This window comes from Marmota flaviventris, chromosome 2 (genome assembly GCF_047511675.1).
Source record: "Marmota flaviventris isolate mMarFla1 chromosome 2, mMarFla1.hap1, whole genome shotgun sequence".
Lineage (NCBI taxonomy): Eukaryota > Metazoa > Chordata > Mammalia > Rodentia > Sciuridae > Marmota > Marmota flaviventris.
This window is the reverse complement of record NC_092499.1, coordinates 161,279,745-161,292,068: the sequence shown is the minus strand read 5'-3', so window position 1 is coordinate 161,292,068 and position 12,324 is coordinate 161,279,745. Positions and strand designations below refer to the sequence as shown.

Genomic DNA, 12,324 nt, shown 5'->3' with positions numbered 1-12,324 from the left:
GAATGTAATAGACACACTGGCCCAACTCCCTACCTCCTGGGATCCAGCTAATGGTTTCCATTATTCTTTCTTAAGTTTTTTAATTATAAATATTTCATATGAGATCAAGCACATTCAGGGTGACATGGCCTTAGACAAAGTATTAATATTATAAACTGTGGAATGGAGTAGATTTTCCATTTATCCTTTAGGGAAAAAAAACAGCAAAAACACTTTCTTTCTTGAAATAAAAACCTAAGTGAATTCAGAACAAGACTGTTTAAAGCTTTAAGGAAAGGTGACTCCAATTAGCATTCTGTCATTCATAACAGAAATGATAGAATGTCATTTGTGACTCAATTTTTCTCTCATAATGTGTAGCTATCTTACCAGATTTTTTAAGTCAATGTGATAATCCACTTAAGCACATTCACTTAGTGTCCATAGTGTATTTTGAACCCTCTATGTGAAGGAGTAATTTTTTAAACTGGTATGAATTAAAATTTATTTTTGACCATGAATAGAAAAATATATGTCTATTGTTATATTACGTACATGTACAAATATGTAACAATGAATTCCTCTGTTCTGTATATAATGCACCAATAAAAAATTCTCTGGAAAAAAAACTGTAAAAAAAATTTAAAAGAACAATAAGTGCCTAGGGCAAATAAAAATTTGTTTAGGCTAAGAGTGTAGCTCAGTGGTAGAGTACATGCTGCATACACAAAGCCCTGTGTTCACTCCCCAGTCCCAATAATAATAATAATTATTATTATTATTAAAGATCCTGATTTGGTATGATTTTTTAAGAATGTGCCACAGTAAGTACTTGTATGCATGTATGTGTGTATATTCAAAAGTGTACACTCACATGGGAGAGGGACAGGTGACTAACTGAAATCATAAATTAAATGGGAAAATCTCCTCTTAACACTTTCAGGCACATAATATATGCTCTATGAATATTTATAAGACGAATTCACCAACTTCTAAACCAGGAATTTATGCAGTGACATTCAAACTTGCTTTCTAAAACCCCACCTAGGATTGCAATCTCTGGGTGAGAAAATTTTAAGCATATCACACAAAGTACACGTGGTGCGCCTAATGCAGTGGCAGAAGGCATTGAGGCCCTGCCTATATCCACTCAACCTTACTATTACCACGTATTTCCATGCCTGACTTCCAAAGGCTGCCACCTGTACTTCTTTGCCAGAGGGCTTTCTTGGCACCCTAAGAGTACACCTCCCACTGATGATGAAAGCTGGTGGATCAATGCTCCAGTTCCCTTGCCCCATGCACAGAGTAACTCTAAGGCACTTACTCTCCTCTGTCTCCTGGAGTTGTTCAATGGGATTCAGTTCTGCTGGCCCTCTGTGTGGAACAATTTGGCAAAAATCTCCTACTGCATGCTTTTTCCTCCTGTCTCCCTCTCCACTCCCCAAATGGCACTTCCTAGGACCACATTCCAAAGAAACTTTTACATTCAAAAATATTTGCTTCAGGATCAGCTTCTGGGGAACTGAAATTAAGACAGGTACTTCCAATTAGCTTATCTCTAACAAAACCCTCATCCACTGGAACATGTGCCTGGGCTTAGAATAGAATGAAATGAGCCTCTATCATCAGTGAGCATCTTTCTCCATGAAATCCTGATACTGAGATTTTAATGAGTCTCTAAATGAACCATGATGAAGAGCAAGTCTCTCTCCTGAACGAGGATGGGTTGGTGTCCATTTAGCGGAGCATCCCTGTCCTGAGTGTGGCTGACCACCCACATTCCCAAGGCCAAATGAACTAGACCAGGGGTATGGTGCAAGCAAAAAAAACGTTTTAATGACGGTTCATTGACATGCCAGATGGGTCCACCGTGATCTAATTCAAACAGGAACCCTCACTCTTTTATCATTTGTTCAAAAATATCAAAGCATTTTCCCTACGGTGGCCCCGAGAACATTTTCTCCCATTGAGCCTGGGCATTTTAGGAGCCCTTCTCTCCCAATTTCTTGTTTGCCTTTGTCTTCCCAATCACCGTCTCCACAATCACAGCCGTTTCTTCATATGTCTGAATGCTCTCTGTTGAAATCTTCTCAATGGATTCCACCACTTCCACCTTCTTGAAAGTCAATGCCCTGGGGGGGCTTTTATCCAGCAGGCTGCTGCTCTTACTCCCAGGATCCCCTGGTCTACCTTCATGGGCCCCAGCCCTTTGAGACTGGGGTGTAGATGGTCTCTCGGAACCAGGTATTGTCTCAGGACAGGGTTTCTCGGACTTTTCCTCTTCCTTCTGGTCATCGTCTTTCTCCCCAGGACTCTTCACATCTTTGGAATTTGTCCCACTCTCCTTGTCTGTAGTCTCCTCTTCAGTTGGGTGTTCATCTTCTTTCTCCTGGGGACCCTCCTGTCCATCCTCCAAAGGTGGCGTGGGCTGCTCAGGAGTAGGAGTGGGCTCCCCTTCGCTGTCAGGATGCGTAGAGTCTTCTTCAGTGGAAATCACTATTCCACCCTTGGCTGGGATGGAGGGGGAATAGAACTCAGGGTCCTTATAACTAGCATCCCCTGTGACCATCACGTGCCGCCCTTTGGTGTAGAGGTCAGCAGGGGGCTCGGGCAGCACAGGCTCTTTGGTGCCCTTCACTTTATCCTTGATCATCTTGCATAGTTTCCCAAAGGCTTTGCTGATCTGTCCTCCATCTGGCACATCCTCTGGGTCCCCTTCTTGTGTTAGGAGACTTGCTTCTCCACCCCCTGATTCAAGCTTAAATTCATCTTCCTCTTTAAGTACCACCTGCACTGGTTTTGTATCTTCCACACGTTTTAATGGTGGGTCTTCCAGAGTTTCATCTACTTTATCTTGAGCTATAATCTCCTTTCTCCTTGGAATATTCTTAGGGAGGCCTTTTTGTCTGGGTTTTGCTGCTGTTATATCCTGCAGAGCCCTAGTAAGATCTAAAAAAAAAAATTTTAAAAAAGCAGGAAGTCAAGTATAAAATTGTCAATAAAAGGGAATAAAAATGCATTCATTGAAAAATATACTAACTGAATTAGAGACAAACATCTAATGCTAGAATGGGATTTACTATATATAGGTCAAAAACAATGGTGTTCTATTGTTCCTCATTCCATGTTGAGGTTCTAGCTCTGCCAAGCTTTGTAACTTTGGTAGACAAGTCAATTTGTTCCTTCAGTGATTCCCCAAAGGGAAAGGAAAGTGCTACTTTTTCTGAAGCTCATAGTTCTACCCACTAGGAACCCATTCCACAAAGTTGTTCTCTCAACAGAGTTAGAGAGACACAGGAAAACTGCCCAGGACTCTGACGTGGTCAGATGTCGTCAGGCTTGGAAATGGAATCCATCCACGGCATATCTCCCTCACTCCACATTTATCCCAACAACCTATATAAATATGACCACCCTTTAGTCAGCATTCCCTTCCCCTCAGCCAAAATAGGAAGTGATGCTATTAGATACAGAAACAATAGGAATTCTGTATTCTCAAGACCTACCCATTCCTTCACACTGGAATGGAAACATTAGATGCTGAAGAAAACAAAAATCTTACCCTGTGAAATCTCCAAGGCTTTCCAGCTCCGCTTATACAGTGATTTCAGAACTTTTTAATCCCCAGCATCTTTTCCATTCCCTCCCACTGGTAATCCCAGGCCTAAGAAGGACATAGCACCAGCATCTAACATGGACTAACCCTCAATGAGGAGAGCTGAGTGAGTAAAGATGGCAGCCATGGGTCCTGAAGCCATAAAGGACAACAGGATGCAGGCAGGGATGTCAAAAGACAACTGGTCTGAGAGGAAAGATGCTTACAGGACCAGCTACAGAATTCCAGGGCCCCGTGCAAAAGAATAATGCAGAGTTCTTGTTCAAAATTATTACCAATTTCAGGAGAAGGCTGGAAAAGCACCAAGCCAGGATGGACTCTTCTGAGTGTAGCCCTGTGCCAGGGTCATGGGCTCATGGAGCTGGCCCTGGGTGTCTACCAGCAGGACTGCTGCACATCCAACCATGTTCTGACTCTGGAACCCCAATTGCAAAAACCCTGAGCTGGTTCCCTGAGCTGCCTGAGAAACACGGATTTAAAGACTGTATAAAATCCAGCAATCCCACTTGCAGGTATTTACCAAAAGATTTGAAATCAGGGTGCAGAAGAGACACCTGCACTCCCGTGTCTATTGCAGCATTATTCCCAATAGCCAAGACACAGACTTAAACTAAGGGGCCGTCTACAGATGGACGAGTAAAGAAAATGTGGTAAAAATGCACAAGGAATACTATTCAACCTTTACAAAGAGGGAAATTCTGTTGTGTGAGACAACATGAATGGAATTGCAGAACATTATTATGCTAAGCAAAATAAGCCAGGCACAGAAAGGTAAATACTGTATGATCTCACTTATATGTGGGATCTAAGACAATTGAACTCACAGAAGCAGAGAGTAGATGGTGGTTCCCAAGGGCTGGTGGTAAGAAGAATAAGGAAATGATAATCAAAGGGTACAAAATTTGAGTTAGACAAGAAGAATATGTTTGAGTGGGTTTTTGGGGTTGTTTTTTTTTTAGTCCTATTGCATGGTCTGGTAAATATAGTTGAAGAATATTGTATATTTTGAAATTGCTGAAAGCAAATTTCAAATGTCCTCACCTCAAAAAAATGTTACATATTCAAGTTGATGAATATGTTATCCAGCTTGATTTAATTATTCTACTTTGCATTCATAAATCATGACATCATCTTAGATCACATAAAATTTATATAATTATAAATTACCAGCTTATAATAAAAATAAAAGCCCTAACAGTGAAAGTATCAACATTATCACCTTCTCTTCTCTCTCAAAATGTTGTGCTTATTCAGAATGGGGAGATTCAGATATGAGCTGATGCCTCACAGGTGTGTAAAACATTCCAACAAGGCCAAATAGGGACCCGGTGTGGTGGCACATGACTGTAATCCCAGCAGCTCGGGAGGTTGAGGCAGGGGGATCACAGGTTCAAAGCCAGCCTCCTCAACTTGGTGAGCCTCTAAGCAATTCAGCAAGACCCTGTCTCTAAATAAAATATAAAAAAGGTCTGGGGATGTGGCTCAGTGGTTCAGCACCCGCTGTTTCAATCCCCAGTACCAAAATAAATAAACACCAAACATTGGAAGGCAGAAGCCATATTTGCCAAACAAGCAGTTCCTGCTGAATTGTTTTGTTTTGTTGTTTGTTTGAGATGGGGCTCTCTCTATGGTGCCCTGGTTGGCTTCGAATGCCTGGGTTCAAGAGATCTTCCTGTGTCAGCCTCCTGAGTAGCTGAAATTATAGGTGTGCACCCCCACACCCAGCTTCTGCTCAGTTTTGAAGGGAAGAGAGAATGAACGATAACTGAGCATCTACTCTGCAACCAAACACTGGATTAAACACCTTTGCAAAGATTAAGTTCATTTAATTCATGGAAAAAATATAATTCAATATCCATTTCTTATTATAGTGAAAACTGAATTGTATTTCTTCCCTCAATTAAATGCCTGATGTTCAAGGATGGCATTCCCAAGGTGGGCTATAACAACAGTCAGTTTTTCTCTTTATAAACTTTTTGGCTCAGTTACTTAGCATCCAAGGGAGCATATCAGAAAGGGAGAGAAGAAGACCTCCCTCACATAAAAGCATTTAATTTCCAGATAGATAGGACGAGAGCATGAATGTCAAGGTCAGGAGGAAAGCTTAGATTTTTTTACATTTCTGCTGAGACACAAAAAAGAGGAGACCAGGGTTGGAGAGTGTTACCTTTCCGGCCAGATCCAAGGCTAAGAGAGGAGCCATGACTCGGGGTGAACATGGTTATGGGAGTCTCAATGAAGGCGGAGCTCAGCCTGGCAGAAAGAACCAGAGAGAGAGTATGGTGCCACCTTTAATTCATCAAGCCAACCACACAAAGGGGTTGGGGGGAGGGTAAAAGCAATTGCTATAATTTTGAACAAAACTGAAAAAAGTTTTCTGTAGATCAAGCTCATGAATTATATGTAAATGTAAACTGATAGCCACATAGACATTTATACATTAGATGAGGACATAAAAACTCATTTCTTTGAGCTCAAGTCATAAACAATAACACATAGCCATGGAAATATTGCACAGTGATTACTTATAATATAAAATGCCACTTCTCTGTTGGATTGGAGTTTTTGTGTTGTTGTTCTTTTTGTAATTGAAGAGTGGCCAATCCAGGCTTAAGTATTTAGGGCAAACATGGAATAACTTATTTTTTTTTAAATAATACATGTCACATATAAACAGAAGGAAAAATGTTAAAAGCAACTGAGATTAAACAACTGGTGAATCTGGGTAAAGTATATTTAGGAATTATTCTTGTAACACTTCTATCAGTTTGAAACTGTATCAAAATTCAAAGTTATAAATAAACTAACCAAAGCAATACCCAGTTAACTTTTGGACATGTTCTGCCCCTCCCCAAAAAGAAAAATGATCACAAGGGTATTTAAATGCAGTTCAAGACTTATTTTCATAAATATGCTCATAAAGCATATATAATATATAAATATATATATATATGTATTTATATATATATATATATATATATATATATATATATATATATATATATATATATAAAATAAGGATTGCTACAAGGCACACTGAGTATAATAACTAGAGAGGAAATAGGAAATAAAATCTTGCTTTTCCTACTAAGCAGGAAAGACATCAGCTAAGATAGACCACCCAGAGTGGAGGGAAGTACTGCCCACCGTGGGGCACTTGGGGCAGGGGAAGACTTATCTTTTAGTTCACTCTACATCCAGGAAATAAGGAGGATCAAATTGAAAAATCATAATTCAATGCTTATCCTATTCTATGAAGAAAACCAATGGATGTGTCAACATGGCGATAGATGCAGGTGCAAGGAGGTGGGGGCAGGGGAGAAGAAAAGAGGATTTCCCCAGCAGTCTTAAAGTAAGTGGGGTTCAAGTCACAGTTCTGTTATAAAGGAAACCAGAAGGCACATTGATACCCACATTACTGACCTGCCCAGAGGGTAATGACCATGACAATTGCAGCAATACCTCTGAGCACCCATCAAGTGCCATACAGTATACTGCAGCATCTCATCCCACAGTCCTGATCATCCCACCTGCTAAACTGCTTATGTCCCCAGAACCCTGTGGGCACAAAGCAGCCTTCTCCGGTCACCCTACTTACAATTTCAAGCATCACTTCATCATCACTCCCTTTCTCTCTCCCAAAACTTCCTCCATATCACTTGTCACAGGTTACATCCTGTTACAAATTCACTCCTCTTCTGTCTCCTCCACTAGAATTCTAGCTTTTTGTGTTTCATTTCCTGCCACATCCCCACTACCTACACCTGTGCCTGGCACATAGTAGGTCCTCAACAAGGACTGATATAATGCATAAGTAACCAGGATGGGGAGACCAGTACGCAGAGGCATGCCCACACCTGTTGCCTTCGATCTCAATGATCCGATGATACCGATCCAGCTCGTTCCTCAGAGTTTGCTGGGCCACGGCCAGCTGCCGGCAGTCATAGGAAGACCTCTCCAGTGTCCGCTCAGCCTCCTCGATCTCCTTCCTCAGGCTTTCGATCTGCTCGTTGTAAAGCTGAATCTCGTCATCATAACACTCGTGGGCGTTTTTAATAGCTTGTTCCAGGGTCGTTGTCTGTGGGCAAAGACACACTGCCAGGAAATCCATCCCACCCTCTCCCCAAGATGTGGACTTCACCAGGAGAAACTGATCTCTGTCTACAAAGTTCCATTTGCTTCATTTGTTTCTCTGTAAGTTGGAGACTAGCAATGACTCATTTGGAACCTCTTCAAACAAAGAAGAATTTAAAAACTGAGCTCCTATCTCCTAGCATGAACTTCAGCCCCCTGTAGGATTAGCCCACAAGGGGACCCATCCTCCTGGCAGAGTGAAGATGACAAACCCAGAAAATAAAAAGAAACCTGCTGCCCACAGAGTGATCTGCATCAGATAAAGTATGTTCTCCATACCTTAATGACTTAGCATAAACTTGGTAGCCAAAACTGAAGTCGAAAGAGTACATACGAAATAGATAAGATGCTACTTTTACTGAAACAAATATGAGGGAAAATTTTTTTCTTGTTCTTATTCAGCTAAGAGAATGCTTTAATTTTCTCCTGAGTTTTAATCAGTAGTGTTTTATTTATGTTTTACTGGCTAAAATGTGTGTGTGAGCGTGTGTGTGTATGTTCATGCACATGCATGCTTGTGTATATATAAAATGATATTAGATGCCTAGGATGCATGAGGCCCTGGGGTCGATACCCAGCACTGCAAAAAAAAAAAAGAAAACAATGTTAAGGAAGACAATTTTTATGTTAATGCAAGGTAAAAATCAAGGTAGAAAAAGAGAAAGAGGGAGTTTTATTTTCCTTTTAAGAGCTTCTGACAATGATAAAGACTCAAAAAAGCACTTGTTTACAAGTTTAATACCTGTAAGTCATGACCCTTTTACAATCTCATTCTACATAGGAAAGAATTTGACATGCACAGCCCTCAAAATCAAGATGTAACAAAAATACTACTTCTACCTAGAGCAGTGTCTTTCAAACTGCAATGTACATTAGAGCCACATAAGGATGGTAAGATTCTGACTCAGTAGTTCTGAGAAGGAAGGGGCCAGAGACTGTCTTTCTAACCAGCTCCCACAGGATGTGGATATGCTGGTCCATCGGCCACACTTGGAGTCATGGAAGGTGGGGAGGGTAGAGAGGTATCTACATCCGACTTCATGTATATTCACTACAGTGTATTTCTTGCATTCAGACCTAAATATACATGCTGGAAACCCTGGAGAATAATCATTTCTATTAAACTCAATTTTTCATTTTATATAGATCTAGTCTTTGGATAAAGAAGTCCGTAAGTAATCACATATGGAAACTTAGCTTGCAAGGGTGTTCAGGAATATATCTGTTGCCTCCAGCAGACAGGAAGGAGTGAGGCTGAGAGGGAAAGTGGCATGTACTAAACACTTTGGGAAGATGTCTGTCCAACCTGTGTCATCCCATCCATCCATCCACAAGGAGGGTCCAATAACAATGCAACCCTATCCTCCCATCCAGAGCTTGGAACCGGGGTTGGGTTCAACTTAGGCTGGCCCATCGTGTGCTCTATCTCCTGAGAATTTGGAAAGGAACCTTAGGGGTAGTGGCAAGGTTCTAGGCACATGGTGGCATGTTCTAAGTTCATTGGGACACATGAACTGGGGTCTAAGCCTGCCATTTTAGAATGATGATCTTTCATAATGTGCATGAAGCTAAGAAAGTTAATTCTCCAGGAAGACATAATAAAGCCAAAGGGCAAAGGTAAACAGATGAGGGAGCCTGTGGCAAGGGAAGGAACAGGAGGGGAAGGAGACAAATAGCAGCTGCCCCACATCCTGGTTCCTGGTTCCTGCTGCACACCTGCTCTCAATTAACATACCTTGCTCCTTTGGGAAAAGAAAAAGAAAAACCTTGCCAGTGGAGAAACGTGGCAGACACCACCTTAAGCAACCAATAAAAGATAAACATTGTCAGTGTGAAGATAAATGAACATGATGTGACACACTGACACAATGTCACTTCCTAGGGATACTTGCCAAAAAAAATAAAGAATGTCAGTTTAAATCTGTGAAAACAACCGGGAAACCCAGATGGAGGGCTGTTCCCCAAAATATTTGGCCTGTACTCTTCAAAAGCATCAAGTTCAGAAAGACTAAGGAACTGTCCCAGACTTTGGGAGCGTAAAAACACACAACACCTGAAGAGGAGTAGGGTCTTACACCAGAACAAAGCATTAGTGGGGTAACTATGACATTCTGGCACAGCCTATTAATAATAGCACAGTATCATCCTGGCCTTCGTCATTTCCTGTGACTCTAAGATTCTAGCACTTGGGTAGACTATACAAAGAGTGTGTGGGAAACCACAATGCTATTTTTGCAACTTTTAGAAGTCTTAAAAAACTTCAAGGGGCTGTGATTGTGGCTCAGTGGTGGAGTGCTTGCCTAGCACACACGAGGCACTGAGTTCCATCCTCAGCACCACATAAAAATGAAATAAAGTTTATAAAAATATTTTCAAAATTAAAAAGTGCCCTGCCTATTTAGACCAGTAATTGGGTTTGTTTAAAAAAAAAACAACCTCAATTCAGTAGTCACCTATAATGTCAAATATATGTGGGTAAGCCACATATTCTTACCCACATCACAGTACTCACACACCCCAAGACATAAAGGGGCTGAAGAGACCCCTCTGAGGCCTGAATCTCAGAGTGGCTACAGAATTATATGAGGGGATGTGTGGGGCCATAGATGACATAAGAGGGGTCAAGTGTCAGGGATGGGAACATTCTCTCACTTTCTTTTGTGTTTAAAATGTTCCATAACAAAGAAAATATTAGGTGAAAGAGATTCCCCCTTTGGGTGTGGCTTCCCAGCCCAGAACATGAATCCATGGTCTGTGCTGACAAATTCCAACCTGGGTCAAATCACCAAGCTCCCAACAACCTTGTCTAGAGGGGGCTGTTTTAGCCCCAGGCTCCAGATGAGGACACTAAGACACACAGGTGAAGTCACTTGCCCATAAATACCACAAGAAGATTCAAACCCACCTGTTCAGGATCTTAGGAACTTCCTGAAACCATGGTCCATCCCTGCCCCAGACTCCTCCCAGCTGCAGGTGAGTAGAGTACAGGCATGTGCACATACATGCGTGCGCGCACACACACACACACACACATTTATGTGAAAACACACTCTAGGGCTCTGGAAAATTCTGCATTGCCCTATTCTTACCAAAGACACAGAGCACTGAGTGTTTTTACTTCATACACTTTTGAACTGTATATAAAATAACAAAGGATTACCAAAATGGGAAAACAGAGGATAAGAAAGTCATCTACAATCTTTCTACCCTAGAGGACAAGCATGACCTTTTTGCAGATCTCATGATTTGATGGTTTGTTGTTTGTGGTAGTGGCAAGTGGGTGGTAGGCCTTTTTGTTTATGAATACAGTTGTATGTGTGCTTGCTTGTTGTTTGTTGGAAGAAAGAGGTGTGTTAAAGGCTGGATGTCCTTGGGTAGAGTGGGAGGATCTCATGCTCCAGGAAGGAGGCTTCATGCTACTCCTGTAAGGCACCTTCTAATCTTCAACAGGCCCCTAAGGCTCCGTGAGTTTCTGTCTGTTCAGTGAACTCTTGACTGGGTTTATAAAACTGGACTTCTGGGCACACCACTGAGGTTTTTACAGCTCAGTAATTTAAACCAGTCATCAAAAGGAAGAATATACAGAAAAACAGTAAGAGTCCCATTTACTTAGAGCTTGTTTTGCCTCTGATGAAGGCCAAGAGGACTCAGTGGATGTGAGCCACATGACAACCTGAACTTTATTTTGAGCCAGGACACTGCTATGTTTCTACTTGGACCATTAGATCCTCTGGTTTATATCCATCTACCCATCGATCTGTGAGCAGCACAGGGCAGCAGCACACACAGGAGCCTGAGCGTGAGCCCCATGTAGAGCAGGGAGCTCCTGCCTCTTAGGATTCCAGGTACCTTTGAGTACAAGTCTTTGTAAAAAAAAAAAAGGGGGGGGTGGAATCAGTATCCTTCACCCTTCACAAATTACATAGTCTTACCAAGAATCACCACTAGATGGTACTAACTGACCTTAATGAAAAATGAGACCTGGAAGGTTCCCATTTTGCAATTAATGTGATTTTTTTTTTTTACTTCCCTGTCACAGAAATTCAGTCGGTGCAATTTAGGAAGCCAGAAGTGCCTGTCCCTTCTCCACCTGTAAGAAATTTCATATCCAGGGATCTTATTTCATCTATGTTCAGCTTACTTGAAGGAAGGTCCCCAGCTCCAGTATCAGGCTCTGTTCCTTCCATTCTGGGGCCCTGGGTCTCTCAAACTTGAGCCTGTGGAATCACCTGGGCATTACTGGGCTCTGCCCAAGTTACTGATTCAGTAGGTTTGGGATGCACCTATGAATGTGAATTTCTGACAAGTTCCCAGATGACGCTGATAATGCTGGACCTGGGACCTCGTCATGAGGACCCCGGACATGGAAGATTCTGGAATCATCATAGGCCTTCACCAAAGGTAGAACCAGTTGCCACAGCCCTGCCAGAAGCTCTACTTCCCCAGACATCCAATTCTCCCTTGAAGCTCTCAGTTTAGCTATTCCATTTGGAAGCCAGAAAATCTTTAACTAGCAAAAATCTAGCCAATAACATTTTAAATGGGGCCATAGAGGGCACAAGTCTGGCACCCAGGTGCATCAGGTGTAAAAC

At 41.8% G+C, this 12,324-nt stretch overlaps 1 protein-coding gene across 3 annotated transcripts in view; it reads right to left on the bottom strand.

The window, feature by feature from the left end:
- Positions 1 to 1,855: 1,855 nt before the first annotated feature.
- Bfsp1 (beaded filament structural protein 1) overlaps positions 1,856 to 12,324 on the bottom strand; it is a 34,619-nt gene continuing 24,150 nt past the window's right edge. For all 3 annotated transcript variants that reach the window (XM_071607367.1, XM_027922470.2, XM_071607368.1), the window contains 3 exons: positions 7,456 to 7,676; positions 5,766 to 5,851; positions 1,856 to 2,931 (listed from right to left, as the gene is read on the bottom strand). In XM_071607367.1, coding sequence (XP_071463468.1) covers positions 1,964 to 2,931; positions 5,766 to 5,851; positions 7,456 to 7,676 — 1,275 coding nt within the window. In that variant the 3' untranslated portion in view covers positions 1,856 to 1,963. The remainder of the gene's footprint in view (positions 2,932 to 5,765; positions 5,852 to 7,455; positions 7,677 to 12,324) is intronic.